General features: G+C 40.2%; 3 protein-coding genes across 3 annotated transcripts in view; 1 reads left to right on the top strand and 2 right to left on the bottom strand.

Annotated features, from left to right (window-relative positions):
* LOC132844205 (vitamin D3 hydroxylase-associated protein-like) overlaps positions 1 to 8,870 on the bottom strand; it is a 23,283-nt gene extending 14,413 nt beyond the window's left edge. Inside the window, exons 1-5 of the mRNA XM_060867420.1 lie at positions 8,789 to 8,870; positions 8,436 to 8,630; positions 6,755 to 6,868; positions 5,576 to 5,716; positions 1,223 to 1,356 (exon numbers count right to left, since the gene is read on the bottom strand). Of these exons, the coding sequence (XP_060723403.1) occupies positions 1,223 to 1,356; positions 5,576 to 5,716; positions 6,755 to 6,868; positions 8,436 to 8,612 (566 nt within the window). The 5' untranslated portion in view covers positions 8,613 to 8,630; positions 8,789 to 8,870. The remainder of the gene's footprint in view (positions 1 to 1,222; positions 1,357 to 5,575; positions 5,717 to 6,754; positions 6,869 to 8,435; positions 8,631 to 8,788) is intronic.
* Positions 8,871 to 10,257: 1,387 nt separating this feature from the next.
* Positions 10,258 to 12,227, bottom strand: zgc:152986 (uncharacterized protein LOC101884054 homolog). Its single transcript, XM_060867242.1, has 3 exons — positions 12,082 to 12,227; positions 10,988 to 11,202; positions 10,258 to 10,909 (listed from the first exon to the last, which is right to left on the bottom strand). The coding sequence occupies exons 1-3, from the start codon at positions 12,225 to 12,227 to the stop codon at positions 10,644 to 10,646; spliced, it is 627 nt and encodes a 208-aa protein (XP_060723225.1). The 3' UTR covers positions 10,258 to 10,643.
* crbn (cereblon) overlaps positions 12,144 to 20,000 on the top strand; it is a 10,772-nt gene continuing 2,915 nt past the window's right edge. Inside the window, exons 1-7 of the mRNA XM_060867422.1 lie at positions 12,144 to 12,301; positions 13,189 to 13,310; positions 13,705 to 13,907; positions 14,839 to 14,997; positions 15,078 to 15,231; positions 15,339 to 15,401; positions 16,016 to 16,100. Coding sequence (XP_060723405.1) covers positions 12,226 to 12,301; positions 13,189 to 13,310; positions 13,705 to 13,907; positions 14,839 to 14,997; positions 15,078 to 15,231; positions 15,339 to 15,401; positions 16,016 to 16,100 — 862 coding nt within the window. The 5' untranslated portion in view covers positions 12,144 to 12,225. The remainder of the gene's footprint in view (positions 12,302 to 13,188; positions 13,311 to 13,704; positions 13,908 to 14,838; positions 14,998 to 15,077; positions 15,232 to 15,338; positions 15,402 to 16,015; positions 16,101 to 20,000) is intronic.

Here is a 20,000-nt window from a genome sequence, read left to right on the forward strand (position 1 = left end):
TTAAAAACATCATACCGTCGCTGTCGGGCGGAAACCTCGTATGTCCAAATTTTGTCAATTTCATATTTTTTCACATATCGATGCTATTGGTCAGTCCCCACGTGGGTCTGTTATTTTTAAAAAAATTTTTTTACATCATTTTTACATATTTTTACATCTAAAGTCTTGAAAATAGCTTGAGCGCAAATCTCTTAACTCCATTGGACACTTCAACTGTCTGAGAAATCTCATAACTCCACCTCTTCTTCACTCCACGGGAGATCTTTTTCTCTGATGGAGAGAGTGTAGACAGAGAGGAAGCAACAGTGGTGGAGGATACAGTGGTGCACGATATAGTGCATAATATAATATTTGCATAATATAATATTTGAATTAAATTGAATGTTTTGGATACCACTATTAAATTATTGTTTTTATTATTATTTTACTGACTTTAAGTCAGCCTACTTATAGACAATGCCTCTCTTGGCACTGTGCATTAGGTTAGATACATTTGAGTAGGTCTTTTTTGTTAAAAATCGATAGTTGTAATGCTTCTGTGCAGAAAGAAACCCGTGAGCCACGAAGGTAAGTTTGCGAGAAGATTAGACTAATCTCCACCTATTAGACAGCCTAATCAGCTTATCGTGTTTTGTATTGCATCACTTATAGCTCTTAAACCTTTAAAATAGAGTTTAGGAAGATGTATGTAACTACAGTCATTAGCTTTGGTTAACTATTGAAGCCTTGTCTCTTGTCAAAAGGCTCAACGTGGCCACAGACTTTATTGAACACTGCTGGCAGCAGCAACGTCTGTGTCCGTACCGTTCTTATCAATGACAGCATAATCTCGTATCTCCTTGCTCCCAAGTCATAAAGCTTGTATCTCCAATAAAACGTGACTTTGGGAATATGTTGTGTTAATGTTGGTACACAACAGTATATGATAGCAATATAAGGTATAATAACAACTTTAACGATACAATGTTTAATAACTCAAAAAAATACGCCGTTTTTTTAATTTCCTGAAAAATAATGGTTATGGAGATATGAGGATTCCGCCCGACAGCGATGATATACATAAAATAGTGCATGGATTTTCTGCTGCTCTACAGCTCTGTCCTGTGGCTAAAACATCATTGGGTGCGTCCCGAATTACAAAAGCTCCAGTTGTAATGCAGATGATTAATAATCATTCATAGAGACTCAAAAGTCTGGTGATGTTTTGTAGAGTGTTTCTTACTTGAGGAGACCCTGAGGGATGTTAGTTTTGATGAAGGGGATTGCACCCTGTTTCTTCAGCACCGAAACCACCACACTGTCCTTAATGACAGGATCATCAAGCTTAGTCAGTACACCACAGGTAGAGTCGTAGCCCTGATGACACACACACACACACTAAATACAAGTGAACATTTTACCCTCAAAGTTGATGTGTTAGAAGCAGGAAAAATGGGCAAGTGTAAGAATTTAAACAAGTTTGACAAGAGCCAACTTGAAATGGCAAGACGTGCGATGGGTCAGAGCATCTCCAAAAACTGCAGCTCTTGTAGGGTGTTCATGGTCTGCAGCAGTCAGTACCTATCAAAAGTGGTCCAAGGAAGGAACAGTGGTGAACTAGAGACAAGGTCATGGGCAGCCAAGGCTCATTGATGCACATGGGGAGTAAAGGCTGGCCCATGTGCTCTGATCCAACGTTCAACAACTACTGTAGCTAAATTGTTAAAGAAGTTAATCCTAGTTCTAAAGACCAGTCAGGGTGCCCATGCTGACCCCTGTCAACCACCAAAAGCACCAACAATAGGCATGTGAGCATCAGAGCTGGACCACGGAGCAATGGAAGATGGTGGCCTGGTCTGATGAATCACGTTTTCTTTTATATCAAGTGGATGGACAGGTGCGTCTGTGTCACTTACCTGAGGAACACATGGCACCAGGATTCACTATGGGAAGAAGGCAAGTCGGCAACCGTGAAATGCCTGGCCAGACCAGCTTCAATGTTTTTCTTTATTTGTATTATTTTCAACATTGTACATTAATATAACAGCTTAACAAACTCATGGCATTCTCTCATCACGAGGTAGAATGGGTTTCAGTTCAAGAGTTAACTTTTGGCATTTCTTGCCTTCTTAATGTGCTTTAGACCGTCTCAGGAAAGGAAGACCACGAGCTAGCTCTGCTGCAAAGGATAAGTTTATTAGAATTACCAGCTTCAGAAACCGCCCATTTACAGAACTTCTTGGAGTTCAAACGGCAGACATATTTCAAGCCTTCATGATTGAATTGCGGCAAATTACTTCGGAAGAACAACAAGCAGAAGAGACCTGAATGACTTGAAACACACGAAATCGGCCTCATCCAGGACGGTGACGAGTCTGCTTACAGACTGGAGGTTGAACAGCTGGCTCTCTGGTGCAATCTTAACAACCTAGAGCCGAACACGCAGAAGACAGTGGAGATAGATGATCGTGGACTTCAGGAGAAACCTCCCTGCTCTCCCCCCACTTACCATCATGGACAGCACTGTTACAGCAGTGGAGTCATTCAGATTCCTGGGAACCACCCAGGACCTGAAGGACCTGGACCTGAAGTGGGACATTCACATTGACTCCATTGTGAAAAAGGCCCAGCAGAGGTTGTACTTCCTTCACCAGCTGAGGAAGTTCAACCTGCCACAGGATCTGCTAAAACAGTTCTACACTGCAATCATCAAATCCATCCTCTGCACTTCAGTGACTGTTTGACCTCAGAAGACTACAGATGGTAGTCCGAACTGCTGAGCAAATCATTGGCACAACTCTCCCCACTCTCCAAGACCTGTACTTCTCCAGAGTGAGCAAAAGGGCAAAGACAATCACTCTGGACCCCTCACATCCAGCACACTCGCTCACTCTGGACCCCTCACATCCAGCACACTCGCTCACTCTGGACCCCTCACATCCAGCACACTCGCTCACTCTGGACCCCTCACATCCAGCACACTCGCTCACTCTGGACCCCTCACATCCAGCACACTCGCTCACTCTGGACCCCTCACATCCAGCACACTCGCTCACTCTGGACCCCTCACATCCAGCACACTCGCTCACTCAGGCAATCCATCTGATGAACACTTTACATACACAGAACACAAAACACTATTCTTACACTATTTACTTAAAACACATACTTATTTATTTACACTTCAATTTGCAGTTTTCCACCGTACATACAGTACAACTGTCTATATTATATGTGTTTGTGTCTTGTCAATGTCATTATGTTACATTTACAGCATTTAGCAGACACTCTTATCCAGAGAGACTTACATTGTCTTATTTCAGTCTATACACCTGAGCAATTGAGGGTTAAGGGCCTTGCTCAGGGGCCCTGCAGTGGCAACTTGGTGGACCTGAGATTTGAACCAATGACCTCCCGATCAGTATTTGAACACCTTAACCACTGAGCTACCACATCCCACACTGTCACACTGTGGAGCTTCTGTACTAAAACAAATTCCTCGTATGTGAAAACAAACCTGGCAATAAAGATCTTTCTGATTCTGATTCTGATTCTGAAATGGACATTAGATTGCTGGAAAATTGTCCTTTGATGTCTGATGAGTCCACATTTGACATTTTTGTTGTAGAGACGTAGACAGGGTGAGCGGACGATTCCTGGTGTGCTTCTGTACAGTCAAAATCAAAGGCACACTTAAGGGGTCTGTCTAACACAGCTTTCTGCAGTGGCATGCCATCCCACCTAGTTTTCACTTAGCAAGCCATCGTTTGTTTTTACCACCAGGGCAATGACCCCAAACACATCTCTGGGTTATGTAAGAGCTACAGTCAGGTCCATAAATATTGGGACATCGACAGAATTCTAACATTTTTGGCTCTATACACCACCACAATGGATTTGAAATGAAACGAACAAGTTGTGCTTTAACTGCAGACTGTCAGCTTTAATTTAAGGCCATTTACATCCAAATCAGGTGAACGGTGTAGGAATTACAACAGTTTGCATATGTGCCTCCCACTTGTTAAGGGACCAAAAGTAATGGGACGGAATAATCAGAAATCAAACTTTCACTTTTTTAATACTTGGTTGCAAATCCTTTACAGTCAATTACAGCCTGAAGTCTGGAACACAGACATCACCAGACGCTGGGTTTCATCCCTGGTGATGCTCTGCCAGGCCTCTACTGCAACTGTCTTCAGTTCCTGCTTGTTCTTGGGGCATTTTCCCTTCAGTTTTGTCTTCAGCAAGTGAAATGCATGCTCAATCGGATTCAGGTCAGGTGATTGACTTGGCCATTGCATAACATTCCACTTTTTTCCCTTAAAAAACTCTGGTTGCTTTTGCAGTATGCTTTGGGTCATTGTCCATCTGCACTGTGAAGCGCCGTCCAATGAGTTCTGAAGCATTTGGCTGAACATGAGCAGATAATATTGCCCGAAACACTTCAGAATTCATTCTTCTGCTTTTGTCAGCAGTCACATCATCAATAAATACAAGAGAACCAGTTCCATTGGCAGCCATACATGCCCACGCCATGACACTACCACCACCATGCTTCACTGATGAGGTATGCTTAGGATCATGAGCAGTTCCTTTCCTTCTCCATACTCTTCTCTTCCCATCACTCTGGTACAAGTTGATCTTGGTCTCATCTGTCCATAAGATGTTGTTCCAGAACTGTGGAGGCTATTTTAGATGTTGTTTGGCAAACTCTAATCTGGCCTTCCTGTTTTTGAGGCTCACCAATGGTTTACATCTTGTGGTGAACCCTCTGTATTCACGCTGGTGAAGTCTTCTCTTGATTGTTGACTTTGACACACATACACCTACCTCCTGGAGTGTGTTCTTGATCTGGCCAACTGTTGTGAAGGGTGTTTTCTTCACCAGGGAAAGAATTCTTCGGTCATCCACCACAGTTATGTACATACACACATACATACATACATACACACTGTGAACTGTATATATCTTGAATTTTTATTATATTAATTCTTTATACTTCTCTGGCTTGTGCAAGATGTGAACTTTGTCCTTAATAGAATCAGGAGTTATGACAAAATCATGGATCTTTAATCCTCAATGTAGTGACTCATTAAAAAAAATCACAAACACTGAATGATTTCGCACCATTGTACCTACATAAAATTGTGTTCTTAATGATCCACAACGCTAACGAGCTTCAGAGCGGAATGATTTTTCTCTTAATAAAAGCCCCACAGTTACAGAGCAGCCGACTAATCAGTGTTCAGGATTCAGACACACTTTCAGTGTTTAAGTCTAACCTGTTTGTTTAGTCAAATGCTTTGGAAATTTTTTTGGCACAGATTTGGAGCATTCCTGAAAACTACGGGTGAACCGGAATGTCCGGATGCCATCGCTGTCCCGCTCACACGTTCACTCGGGTTCATAGCAGCCTATTAAGGTGCTCTTTTTTTTTTAACAATTCTTAAAAAGGGAATAAAAAAAAAAGTATACAGACTCTCTGTATCCAGCTCTGCTGTCTTCACCCTTTGCCTATCGTGTTCTCGTTCATAATGAAATGAAAGACATAAACAACCAGGTTACTTTGAATATTATTAGGAACCTCACCCAGTACCTTATAATCCACGTTGTCCTTGATGCTGACTGGAATGCCGTAGAGAAGGCCTTCTTTGTGGGACTCGACTTCTTCCAGTTGTTTCAAGCTCTCCATGAGGACAGCTGTGCTACAGTTCAGTTCCCTGTTCACCTCCAGAGCCTTTAAGACACACGACATGTCGAGTATACGACAGAAGATTTTAGAGGAAACCAATCTAATGTATCTAATGTATCGACACCACACATTTACTCACCCCACAGACAGCAACCGACATCCCTAATGGTTACACACAGTGTTTTTGAACTGATACTGACAATATTAATCATTTCTGATTATTAAAGAATAACATCTGGTGATAGTTTGGTGGCTTTGCTTTTTTATACATTATGTTTCAAATTAGTGATAATGAATAACTTTATTCTACATATTTCCTAAGTTTCAGAGTAACTGTTATAAACAGAAATAACACAGATTCAGTATTATGTAGCAAGCCTCGTGCTTTGCCAGTCACTACAGTGACGTGACATACGGCTAAGTACGGTGACCCATACTCAGTACTCGTTCTCTGCATTTAACCCATCCAAAGTGCACACACAGCAGTGAACACACACACGGAGCAGTGGGCAGCCATTTATGCTGCGGCGCCCGGGGAGCAGTTGGGGGGGGCAGTCGTGGTATTGCCGGCCCAAGACTCGAACACACAACCTTAGGGTTAGGAGTCAGACTCTCTAACCATTAGGCCACAACTTCCCCCACTAAAAAGCCCTCATCCTTAAACTCCATTAATCCAGAAAGTTCTGGTCCTGTTGATTGCTTGCACTACAGAAGTAACATAAGTATTTGTTTAAAATACATTTTTTTTTCTCCCTTTGCAGGCAAACTGTCAGACACATTTTTCCACCTCCTTTTGATTGACAGGAGAAGATAATCAGCCCTGATCCCTGTTGGCTGTTTTTAAACGTGATGACATGATCGATCAATCAGAATCAGAATACTGTATTAATCCCCAGGTGGACATTGGATAAAATAGTGTAGTTTACAACCCAACATTGATTATTTACCTGTAACAGCATGTGCTGAAGTGTTTTATCTAATAACTCTGAGGCGTTACAATAACACCATCTGGATATCGTTAGAGCTCGGTCTGAGCGCATGTGAGCTGTGACAGTGTGTGTGATCAAAAGAAGTATACTGAACCTTCTCTATGTAGGCATGGAGCACAGCGTCAGGTTGTAGAGATCCTCCTCTGATCTTCTGACTCAGTTCAGCCAGTGGGAGAGTCACGATGGAGCTCAAATCAACACCAGCGTTCTGCAAACACAAGACTATTCAAGTCAGATGTTACATAATCCAACAGTTTCCCACAGAGGCACAAGGCAGAAATGCATAAGCGACAGATAGAGATGTCTTGAGAGCAAGAGAGAAACACACACAGTAGAAATAATCAGACTTTTACTCATTTCATAGAATATACAGTATGTACTGTACAGATATTAAGTGAAGTGACATACGGCTAAGTTTGGTGACCCATACTCAGAATTCGTTCTCTGCATTTAACCCATCCAAAGTGCACACACACACACACACACCGTGAACACACACTCGGAGAAGTGGGCAGACATTTATGCTGTGGTGCCCGGGGAGCAGTTGGGGGGTTCGGTGCCTTGCCCAAGGGCACCTCAGTCGTGGCCGGTCCGAAACTCGAACCCACAACCTTCAGGTTACGTGTCAGACTCTCTAACCATTAGGCCACGACTGCCCACAGATAGACAGACAAACAGAACGACAGACTGCCCACAGATAGACAGACTGCCCACAGATAGACAGACAAACAGATAGACAGACTGCCCACAGATAGACAGACAAACAGATAGACAGACTGCCCACAGATAGACAGACAAACAGATATAAAGTAGATATAAATAATCTACATATTTAAAAAAACTTGAATGTGATATAGAAAAATAATCCACAAAATGCAAGCAAAAAAATATTTAATTTTATGTTTTTTTAAAAATCAAAACCTTTTCAAAACCCAGGTTGCATAGTAATCAGACATGTCACATTACACCACATTAACCCCAAATAAAGATCAGCTGTTTCTGTAGGAATATCATGACAACTTTTTTTCCCCCACAGACTCTTGATGCTAATGTCCTCAAAGATCTTACAAAGTTTGTTTACACATATCGACCAGGAGAGGGGTAGAAAAAGACTTCCGGAAACATTTAAAAATAAACGAGGCTCACAAGAGATAATACCAAGAACAGAACATCCAGCCAAACTTGAGGAAAACCTCATCAGTGAGGCTGCCAAGAGACCTGCACCAACATGGAAGGACCTGAAGGACTGATTATCCATGAAGGACTTCTCACTCTATGAGACAATAATCTCTCACAATCCTCACAAGTCACAAGACTAGAAAAGAAGCCCTTTCTCATGCTGAAACAATAAAACATTCAAGCCCATCAAAAATCTGTGGAATGATTTGAAGAGGACTGTACAGGAGATCTCCTCACAATAGTGACCCAAATGGTGCATCTTTATAAGGAAGTGTGGAATATAATTCCCTGTAGAATTGCAAACATATACAATCGGCTTATTGTCACGTTTTATTCTCGCTTAAAGACATTTTATTTGTTTTTTGCTCAAATTCTGCTTGTTGGTATGAAATATTAAATGTTTCCATCAGTTAGAGAGAGAGAGAGAGAGAGCGAGAGAGGGAGAGAGAGAGAGAGAGAGAGAGAGAGAGAGAGAGAGAGAGAGAGAGAGAGATGATGGTGTGTGTTTGTGTGTGTGTCTATATATGTGTGTATGTATGCATGTGTGTTTATGTGTGCATGTTTGTGTGTGTGTGTGTGTGTGTGTGTGTGTGTACCTGAGTCTTAAAGCGGTTGACAGCTTTCTCTGCCTGTCCGACCTCCTTCTCTCTCTTCTCTCTGGCTCTCTGCAGTTTCCTCTTCACCTTCTGTTGTTCTCTCCATTTCAGCAGCAAAACACTGACACCGGCAGCACAGAGCAGAGCCACTGCTACACTCTTCCTCTCACCATCCATGTCTCAGCTCACCTCCTCCTACACTCACACACATATATACATATATATATATATATATATATATATATATATATATATATATATATATATATATATATATATATATAAACACACACACACACACACACACACACACACACACACACACACACACACACACACACACACACACACACCGTTTACATGCTCCACCGCTGCGCTGAAGATTACAAGCGGAAATTGAACTGAACGCAAAAACTTCTTACTCGCTCTTACTAGAACAAACAGCTGAGAATCGCGTCATTGACGTCATCCACCTCCATCTTGATTGGTTGGAGAAGGGCCGTCCATTGGGTACCAGTGGACCAATGGACACTTTTACCCCGCCCCCTAATTTTCATAAAATTCTAATTGCGATTTTTTTTACAATAAAAGTAAAATAGGAGCAAAGAGTAGAAGGAGAAAGCATCAGACCTACTATTTCTGTTTTGTGTTGTTTTTATCATTGTCACTATTATTATTTTGTATTCAATTCTATGATTCTATGATGAATTTGACACAAATATTATTATAGGATCACATACATAGTAAGATTTATTAAATAATAATGTCCAAAATAAGGAAGACAAAATGAAAAAAAAAATATATATATATATAGTACGTTGAGAGAAACAAACACACAAACAGACCAGCATGTACCTTGACATATAACCTCACAGACAGACAGACAGACAGACAGTCAGTCAGAGAGACAGACAAGCAGACAGACATATAACACGAGAGACATACAGTCAGTCAGAGAGACAGACAGACTGACTGACAGACAGACAGACAGACTGGCAGACAGACAGACAGTCAGTCAGAGAGACAGACAGGCAGACAGACATATAACATGAGAGACAGACAGTCAGTCAGAGAGACAGACAGACAGACAGACAGACAGAGAGACAGACAAGCAGACAGACATATAACACGAGAGACATACAGATAGATAGACAGACATACAGATAGACAGACAGACAGACAGACAGACAGACAGACAGACAGACAGCCTAAACACTGTTGTCATTTATCAGATGTCTTGCCCCAGGTATAAAAAAAAGAGATAAATAGAGGACCTGACAGCCCTCCTCTTCCTCTTCTACCTCCTTCTTCTAAATGAAGCACATTACTGCCACCCACTAAACTGGAGTTCAGCAGTGTTTAATTAAAGCTTTTATTTAAAAAAAAAAAAAAATCTGCTAATTCATTCATTAATTAACCCCCCCCCCCCCCCAAAAAAAAAAAAAAAAAAAAAAACACTGAACTTCTACTTTATGTCCAAGCTACAATCCTGTAAACACACTTTAATCTTCTACACCTGTACACTGTAATAATACAACAAAAAAACTGAATCCAAGCCTTTGGAGTGTGATTTATTGCTTTTCTCCACCCGGTATAATTCTAGTCTTAAAGTATCCAAAAAATATGTAAAAAAAAAAATAAAAAATAAAAGGTGCAAGACAAAAAGACAAAAAAGTTACAAGTTAACTTTATCTTCAGTATTTTAAAAGTCTTATGGTGACGTCTAAGTTCAAACATACAAATTCACAATCTGAGGAAACAGAAAACAGTACAAAAATTTTGGCACCTCTATAGATTCATTTTCTACGGCTTATCTGAACTACCTCGGGTCACGGGGAGCCTGTGCCTATCTCAGGCGTCATCGGGCATCAAGGCAGGATACACCCTGGATGGAGTGCCAACCCATCACAGGGCACACACACACACTCTCATTCACTCATGCAATCACACACACGGTCTTTGGACTGGGGGAGGAAACCGGAGTACCCGGAGGAAACCCCCAAGGCACGGGGAGAGCATGCAAACTCCACACACACACAAGGCGGCGGCGGGAATCGAACCCCCAACCCTGGAGGTGCGAGGCGAACGTGCTAACCACTAAGCCACCGTTATTTCCATACCTTGTTTTAAAATGAAGACTTTATTTCATTTAAAATTCAAATACCATCAATATCTTTATTACAGCTCCTCTTGATTACATCTCTGACTTTACAGCGTACTGAACATATTGCCGAGATGATCACCGTCATCATCCTGAGCTTCATCCCACACAGTAAAGCTCCATCCTTGAGTCAAACCTTCATCTTCAAACATCGTGAAATCGTCCTCCAGCCACAGCATGTTTAGAAGCTCGTGAAGCCTGAAGGCCAGGAAATCACTGTTACCATGGGAACCATGCTGGTCATCAGGAAAGTCCTGCTTTCCGTTTTGGTCGTAGTTTCTCCGAGTCTCTCGGTTAGACAGCACATCATAGGCTGAGAAGGAAAGAGAGATGTAGTCATGATGCATAGGTTATAGAGATAGTGTGAACATGTGTGTGTGTGAATACGCACCTTGTGCAAGCTGTATGAAGACGTGTTGTGCATCTGGGCTGGGGTTCCTGTCTGGATGGAGCTTTCTGGCCAGCTGGTGAAAGGCTTTCTTTATCTCTCCCTCTGAGGCAGAGCGAGAAACTCCTAACACCGAGTAATAATCAGTGAAACACACGGATACACACACGCAGAACAGCAGCAGGACGCTCACAGTGACCGCCAGAGCCATCGAATGCCTGTGCAGATGCAGACACACACACACACACACACACACACACACACACACACACACACATAGAGAGACTTCACAGATACGTCTACGTTACACCTGATGGTCACGTTTTAAACACTGTGCTTTTCTTTTCTAAAGACTTTTGATCATATTTGAAGAATTATACTGTATTTTAGTATATTTTATTCTTTTAGGTTGGTCTTAACAGGATGTGCAGAAATGTTAATAATGCTTTTAAACATAAGAGCCATTTATCTTTACATAAACAAGTGAGAAATTAAGGATTAAATTTACCTGGAATTCAGTCAACATTTTTGTGAATGATTTAAAAAATAAAATAAAAATAAATAAATAAACAAACAAACAAACAGAATATTTAAATTAATTAAATATTTTCCAAGTAAAAAAACTGTTTTATTTCACTGTGTTATAATTCAAATTAAGAGTCCTGGGATAATTATATACCGGTTTATGTTTCATATTTATCCGGATTTATTAAAAAAAATTAAATAAAATTTACCTGGAATTAAGTCAACTTTCTAGGTGAATGATTCCAAATATAATGATGACAAAAATAAATATAAAATATAATTATATATAAAAACCCTTTATTTCACTGTGTTATAATTCAGATTAAGAGTCCTGGGATAATTATATACCGGTTTATGTTTCATATTTATCCGGATTTATTAAAATAAATGTGAGAATATTTTAAATAATTGTTGTATATTTGTAACCGGTGTTTATGTTGAATAAAACGTATCCCAAACTGTAAAACTTTATCTAAACGGCTAATATATGAAATGTTAAAGTGCTTTAACGATTAAAACGAAGGGAAAAGTTTTAAACAAAAAGGTAAATAAAACCGAAGCGACGTTTGTACCTTTCCACGGCTTGTGCTATGTGCTTCGCTGCAGTTCCTCCTCCGGCCACCAGGGAGCGCGCGTTGATTTTATCCGCTTCTTCTCCGTGACTGCGTTCAGCTTGCTCGTATTCTGGGGAGTAATCATGGTGTAAACACACGGCCATGGCTGATGACAGAGAAGGAGCTGATAACAACAACATTAACGACGACATGGGGAACCAGCTGCAGCTCTTACCGGGTGAGTGTTCGTCTGAATGCGCAGACAACAAGAGAAAACGAGACACTTCCGCCAAAACACCACAGAGACTTTTGTTTACACACATTAAACTCGGGATTAAACCTGGGATTAAACCTGGGATTCAACATGGGATTAAACCCGGGATTAAACCCGGGATTTCACATATGGAAAGCTTTAGATTTGACAGATATGAGCTCTAAAACAAAACAACAAACCTAAGCAGTCCATTCTAATCCAAACACACATTTATTATTATTATTATTATTATTATTATTATTATTATTATTATTATTATTACACAATAAAAGAGTAGTGCTCTTTTATTTATTCCTAATTAAAACCATCAAACGAGCCAATCAGCATCAGCCTCTGGATTGATTGACTCTCCCTTAGTGAAGCCACGCCCCCTTTTTTCTCCAGACTTTCAGTATTGGATCTCTCTTAGAAGATCCCCAGAAGAGTGTGTGAGAGAGAGAGAGAGAGAGAGAGAGAGAGAGAGAGAGACTTTATTGCTCCATTGAGGGAAATGACCAAAACAGCCCCAAAAGCAATTGACATAAAGATGATGATGATGATGAAGAAGAAGCAGTAATAATAAAAAAAGAAAAACAGAGTAATTAAACAGGTGTGTGTAAAGGACCAGGGATAAAATGGATGTAACATATGTATGATATAAACAGTGTGCACAGATGGTTAAGTTGTACAGTAAAGGAAAAATAAATCTGGAGTCAGATGTTCGACAAGTAAATATAGGTGTGATGATGGTCAAGGGTGCACAAACTTTTGGCTCAGAATGGCAATGTAGCTGAGGTTGAGGAACTGTAACAGAATGCTAATACATCTAACATTACATAGGGTTTAAAAAAATATCCATGTGTGCTCTGTAGGAAATGAGGAGGAGGAGGAAGAGGAGGAGGAAGACGACATGGAGACAGAGGACCGGGACAGCGAGGGGGCAGAAAAACCGAGCATCATCAACTTCGACCCCAGTCTGCCCACCTCACATGCTGTGAGAGCCGCATCATCATCATCATCATCATCCTCACTTCACACACCCGGTCTAATTCTAATACTTTAGACTGTTAACTCCATCATGAGGATGTTTTACAGTTAGCTCTTAAAAACAAAGCTCTTCCGACTCCTCCAAATGCTCCAGCGAGTTTAGCAGAGAGGAGACGTGGCTTTAGATGCTAAACTCAAAGCCCCAGAATGCACCGCAGCTTCTCCTTATTTCCTGTGTTTTTCCCTGAACTATTTTTTCCTAATATCCACAATTAGAAAGTTTCCCAAACGAAGTGCGTCATACACGAGTTTGATCAACACCAGAGCTGCAGGTGCAGACTGATGACATCAGAGAGCAGTGTTCGGTTATTCTGATCCTCATTGTTGTGTGTTTGTGTTAGTACCTGGGTTCAGACATGGAGGAGTTCCACGGCCGCACTCTTCACGATGATGACAGCGTACAGAATCTCCCTGTCCTTCCTCACGCCGCCCTCATCCTCATCCCGGGTCAGATGCTGCCGCTGCAGCTCTTCAGACCACAGGAGGTCAGCATGTTCCGCAACCTGGTCAGTCAGGACCGCACCTTCGCCGTGCTGGCACACAGGTAAGACCTCCGTCTGTCTGTCTGTCTGTCTGTTCAACTGTTCAGCTGTTTACTCTACTTTCTATCTATCTATCTATCTATCTATCTATCTATCTATCTATCTATCTATCTATCTATATACTTGTCTATCTATTTGTCTATCTGTCTGTCTGTCTATCTATTGATCTATCTGTCTGTCTGTCTGTCTGTCTATATATCTATCTATTTTACAACCATCTATCAATCCACCCATCTGTCTATCCATCTATCTGTCTATCCATCTATCTGTCTATCCATCCATCCATCCATGATTGCATCTGTTTGTCTGTCTATATATCTATGTATTTTACAACCATCTATCAAGCCACCCATCTGTTTATCCATCTATCTATCTGTTCATCCATCTCTCTATCTATTCCATCCATCTAACTAGCCACGTGTCCATCTATCTCTCTATCCATCATATTTTCTTTTTTTTTTATTCTTAGTAAAACTGTTCAGTGCATCTCCTTTTGTGTCTTTTGATAAGTTTCACTCACTCATCACACACAAACACACACAGTTACCATAGCAACAGTCTCACTAGTTCTAGGTAATATTAGCTAACTAACTCGCCTACGTTGCTCTCCTGATGAGATTTATCATCAGTACTGCAGATGAAGTGAATATTAGTAACATTAACTCGGTGGTTATGAGGCACTTAAATAACTTGTTTTTTTTTTTCTTTTTTCCTTTCTGTACTGTTCCAAACTCAATCTAGCTATTAAAGGAACAATAGTTGTTTTTGTTTTTGTTTTTTTCCTGGAGCAAATAACCTGAAAATTCTGTAGATGGTTTATTTTCAGTGTGAAATCATGCTGTTGTCAGTGCAGCCAGGTCATTCTGTGTGTAATAAAATCTCTTCCCTGACAAGAAACATCACAATGTGGAATAACGCTTCACTTCTCTGCAGTCCGGATGCGGGTGGAGGGGAGGTGCAGGCCAAGTTCGGGACGACGGCGGAGATCTACGCCTTCCGCGAGGAGCAGGAGTACGGCATCGAGACGGTGAAAATCAAAGCTATCGGACGGCAGCGCTTCAAAGTGCACGACATTCGCACGCAGGCAGACGGGTGAGACTTTAACTGCTTTAACGAGGATGATGATTAAAACCTACGATCAAATCGCTGGTTATTAAATGGTTTGGTTTTAGGATTCGTCAGGCAAAGGTGCAAATTCTGCCAGAAAGGATTCTACTGGACCCTTTGAGTGCGCTGCAGCTCTCATCCTGCTTACACAGACTTGTTCCAGGTGTCAGAGCCACGCCAGCACAGAGCCAAGCACAACGCCACCACTCCTACAGACGGGTAATGAACACCTGGTACATGATTAACGCATAAAGAGGGAAATTATAGCTGCATTCTAATTTAATATAACAACTCTCTCTTTACGCTTTACTCTCTCTCTCTCTCAGAGGAAGTTGTATCCTGCGAGTATGACCCCATGGCCTTCCTGGGTTTACGCCCTGTATGACTCGGTGGGTTTTTTTTTGCAAACACACATACACAAACATACACAGACACACACCAACACACACAGTCACTCTTTGTGTCTCTGTGTGTGGGGTGTGTGTCTGTTTGTGTGTCTGTGTGTGTCTCTGTGCGGGGGTGTCTGTGTGTGCGTGTGTCTGTGTGTGTGCGTGTGGGTGTGTGTGTCTGTGTGTGTGCGTGTGTCCTTGTCTCTGTGTGGGTGTGTGTGTCTGTGTGTGTGGGTGTGTGTGTGCGTGTGTCTGTGGGGTTAATTAGCTTGTATCAGTCTGATGTCATTAAAATGAAGTGGGGAAAAAAGTCAAATAACAACCAACTGACACAAACTCCACCCTCTTCTAAATGAACACGCTCTAAACATTTCCAGAGTGTGTAGAAAGACCAAGAACACACACACAAACCATGTTTACTGCTGATGAGCTGCTACTGTAGAGCAAGGCGTACAGCGGGGGAGGGGGAGATACCTTCTAATGAGCATTTAATTAGATGAACACAAGACTAATACAGGATGAGTTATCAAAGAGCTGTGAAACAACTGCATCAGGAGTTCTGTAACATTGTGTGTGTGTGTGTGTGTGTGTGTGTGTGTGTGTGTGTCATACAGGAGACTCTAATGTGCAGAGTTAAGAAGCAGCTCCATGAATGGGACGAGAACCTCAAAGACGAATCGCTGCCTAGTAATGCTATAGGTACACACTTCTACACAGTGGAGTTTATCTCCCAATATTTATGGACTTGGCTGTAGGTGTGTAATATTAGTTGTGTTATATTAGCTGTGTTATATTAGCTGTGTTATATTAGCTGTGTTATAGTAGCTGTGTAATATTAGTTGTGTTATATTAGCCGTGTCATAGTAGCTGTGTAATATTAGCCGTGTCATAGTAGCTGTGTAATATTAGCCGTGTCATAGTAGCTGTGTAATATTAGCCGTGTCATAGTAGCTGTGTAATATTAGCTGTGTCATAGTAGCTGTGTAATATTAGCTGTGTCATAGTAGCTGTTATATTAGCTGTGTCATATTTACTGTGTTATATTAGCTGTGTTATATTAGCTGTGTCATATTAGTTGTGTTATATTAGCCGTGTCATAGTAGCTGTGTAATATTAGCCGTGTCATAGTAGCTGTGTTATATTAGCTGTGTCATAGTAGCTGTGTTATATTAGCTGTGTAATATTAGTTGTGTTATATTAGCTGTGTTTTATTAGTTGTGTTATATTAGTTGTGTTATATTAGCTGTGTTATATTAGTTGTGTTATATTAGCTGTGTCATATTAGCTGTGTAATATTAGTTGTGTTATATTAGCCGTGTCATAGTAGCTGTGTAATATTAGTTGTGTCATAGTAGCTGTGTAATATTAGCCGTGTCATAGTAGCTGTGTAATATTAGCTGTGTCATAGTAGCTGTTATATTAGCTGTGTCATATTTACTGTGTTATATTAGCTGTGTTATATTAGCTGTGTCATATTAGTTGTGTTATATTAGCCGTGTCATAGTAGCTGTGTAATATTAGTTGTGTTATATTAGCCGTGTCATAGTAGCTGTGTTATATTAGCTGTGTCATATTAGCTGTGTAATATTAGTTGTGTTATATTAGCCGTGTCATAGTAGCTGTGTAATATTAGCTGTGTCATAGTAGCTGTGTTATATTAGCTGTGTCATAGTAGCTGTGTTATATTAGTTGTGTTATATTAGCTGTGTCATAGTAGCTGTGTTATATTAGCCGTGTCATAGTAGCTGTGTAATATTAGCCGTGTCATAGTAGCTGTGTAATATTAGCTGTGTCATAGTAGCTGTGTAATATTAGCTGTGTCATAGTAGCTGTTATATTAGCTGTGTCATATTTACTGTGTTATATTAGCTGTGTTATATTAGCTGTGTCATATTAGTTGTGTTATATTAGCCGTGTCATAGTAGCTGTGTAATATTAGCCGTGTCATAGTAGCTGTGTTATATTAGCTGTGTCATAGTAGCTGTGTTATATTAGCTGTGTAATATTAGTTGTGTTATATTAGCTGTGTTTTATTAGTTGTGTTATATTAGTTGTGTTATATTAGCTGTGTTATATTAGTTGTGTTATATTAGCTGTGTCATATTAGCTGTGTAATATTAGTTGTGTTATATTAGCCGTGTCATAGTAGCTGTGTAATATTAGTTGTGTCATAGTAGCTGTGTAATATTAGCCGTGTCATAGTAGCTGTGTAATATTAGCTGTGTCATAGTAGCTGTTATATTAGCTGTGTCATATTTACTGTGTTATATTAGCTGTGTTATATTAGCTGTGTCATATTAGTTGTGTTATATTAGCCGTGTCATAGTAGCTGTGTAATATTAGTTGTGTTATATTAGCCGTGTCATAGTAGCTGTGTAATATTAGCTGTGTCATAGTAGCTGTGTTATATTAGCTGTGTCATAGTAGCTGTGTAATATTAGTTGTGTTATATAAGCGGTGTTATATTAGTTGTGTTATATTAGTTGTGTTATATTAGCTGTGTTATATTAGTTGTTATATTAGTTGTGTTATATTAGTTGTGTTATATTAGCTGTGTCATAGTAGCTGTGTAATATTAGCTGTCATATTTACTGTGTCATAATAGCTGTGTAATATTAGCTGTATAATATTAGTTGTGTAATATTAGCTGTATAATATTAGTTGTGTAATATTAGCTGTATAATATTAGTTGTGTAATATTAGCTGTATAATATTAGCTGTGTCATATTAGTTGTGTAATATTAGCTGTATAATATTAGCTGTGTCATATTTACTGTGTAATGTTTGAACAATTTCCCAAAAGAAGAAAAAGTATTTTTTAAAGATCTGGAAACCCAACATACTTCCTACTGCTTATTATTCTTACAGCATTTGTTTTACATTTGTGGACGTTGTGGACAAATCCCACTTTCATATATATATATCACACACACACACACACACAGAGTCATGTGCAGAAGTTTAGGCACCCCCGACAATTTTCATTTATAAATATTTGGGTGTTTTTGTCAGCAATTTTATTTTGATCTATCAAATAACTGAAGGACACTTCAGTAATATTTCAGTAGTGAAATGAGGTTTATTGGATTAACAGAAAATACGCAGTAGGCATCAAAATGAAATTAGACAGCTGCATAAGTTTTGGCACCCCAACAGAAAAATCACATCAATATTAAGTAGAGCCTCTTTTAGCAGAAATAACAGCCTCTAGACGCTTAATATAGCCTGTAATGAGAGTCTGGATGAATGTATTTTGGACCATTCCTCCTTACAAAACATCTCCAGTTCAGTTAGGTTTGATGGTTGCCGAGCATGGACAGTCCGCTTCAAATCACCCCACAGATGTACAATGATATTCAGGTCCGGGGACTGGGATGGCCATTCCAGAACATTGTACTTGTTCCTCTGCATAAATGCCCCAGTAGATTTTGAGCAGTGTTTTGGGTCGTTGTCTTGTTGAAATATCCAGCTCTGGCGTAACTTCAGCTTTGTGACTGATTCCTCAACATTATTCTCAAGAATCTGCTGATATTGAGTGGAATCCATGCGACTCTCAACTTTAACCAGATTCCCAGTACCAGCACTGGCCACACAGCCCCACAGCATGATGGAACCTCCACCAAATTTTACTGTGGGTAGCAAGTGTTTTTCTTGGTATGCTGTGTTCTTTTGCCACCATGCAGAACGCCTTTTGTTATGACCAAATAACTCAATCTTTGTGTCATCACTCCACAGCACCTTATTCCAAAATGAAGCTGGTTTGTCCACATGTGCGTTTGCAGACCTCAAGCGACTCAGTTTGTGGCTTGTGCAAAAAAGGCTTCTTTCACATCAGTCTCCCGTACAGCTTCACCTTGTGTAAAGTGCGCTGAATTGTTGAACAATGCACAGTGACACCATCTGCAGCAAGTTCTTTGGAGGTGGTCTGTGGGCTGTTTTTGAAAGTTCTCACCATCCTTCACATTCGCCTCTCCAATATTTTACGTGGCCTGCCACTTCTGGCCTTAACAAGAACTGTACCTGTGGTCTTCCATTTCCTCACTATGTTCCTCACAGTGGACACTGACAGCTTATATCTCTGCCATAACCTTTTGTAGCCTTCCCCTAAACCATAATGTTGAGCAATCTTTGTTTTCAGGTCATTTGAGAGTTGTTTTGAGGCCTCTATGTTGCCACTCTTCAGAGAAGAGTCAAAGAGAACAACAACTTGCAATTGGCCTTAAATACCATTTCTCATGATTGGATGAACCTGTCTATGAAGTTCAAGGCTTAATGAGCCACCAAACCAATTGTGTGTTCCAATTAATCAGTGCTAAGTAGTTACAGGTATTCAAATCAACAAAATGGCAAGGGTGCCCAAATTTATGCACCTGTCTAATTTTGTTTTGATGAATATTGCACATTTTCTGTTAATCCAATAAACCTCATGAACCTACTGAACTTTTACTTTAGTGTCCTTCAGTTATTTGATAAATAATTTATTTGATCAAAATGAAATTGCTGATTAAAAACACACCCAAATATTTATAAATGAAAATCATGGAATTTGTCAGGGGTGCCTAAACTTTTGCATGCGACTGTTTATATAGGGTTGTGTGT

Source organism: Tachysurus vachellii, chromosome 4, assembly GCF_030014155.1.
Source record: "Tachysurus vachellii isolate PV-2020 chromosome 4, HZAU_Pvac_v1, whole genome shotgun sequence".
Lineage (NCBI taxonomy): Eukaryota > Metazoa > Chordata > Actinopteri > Siluriformes > Bagridae > Tachysurus > Tachysurus vachellii.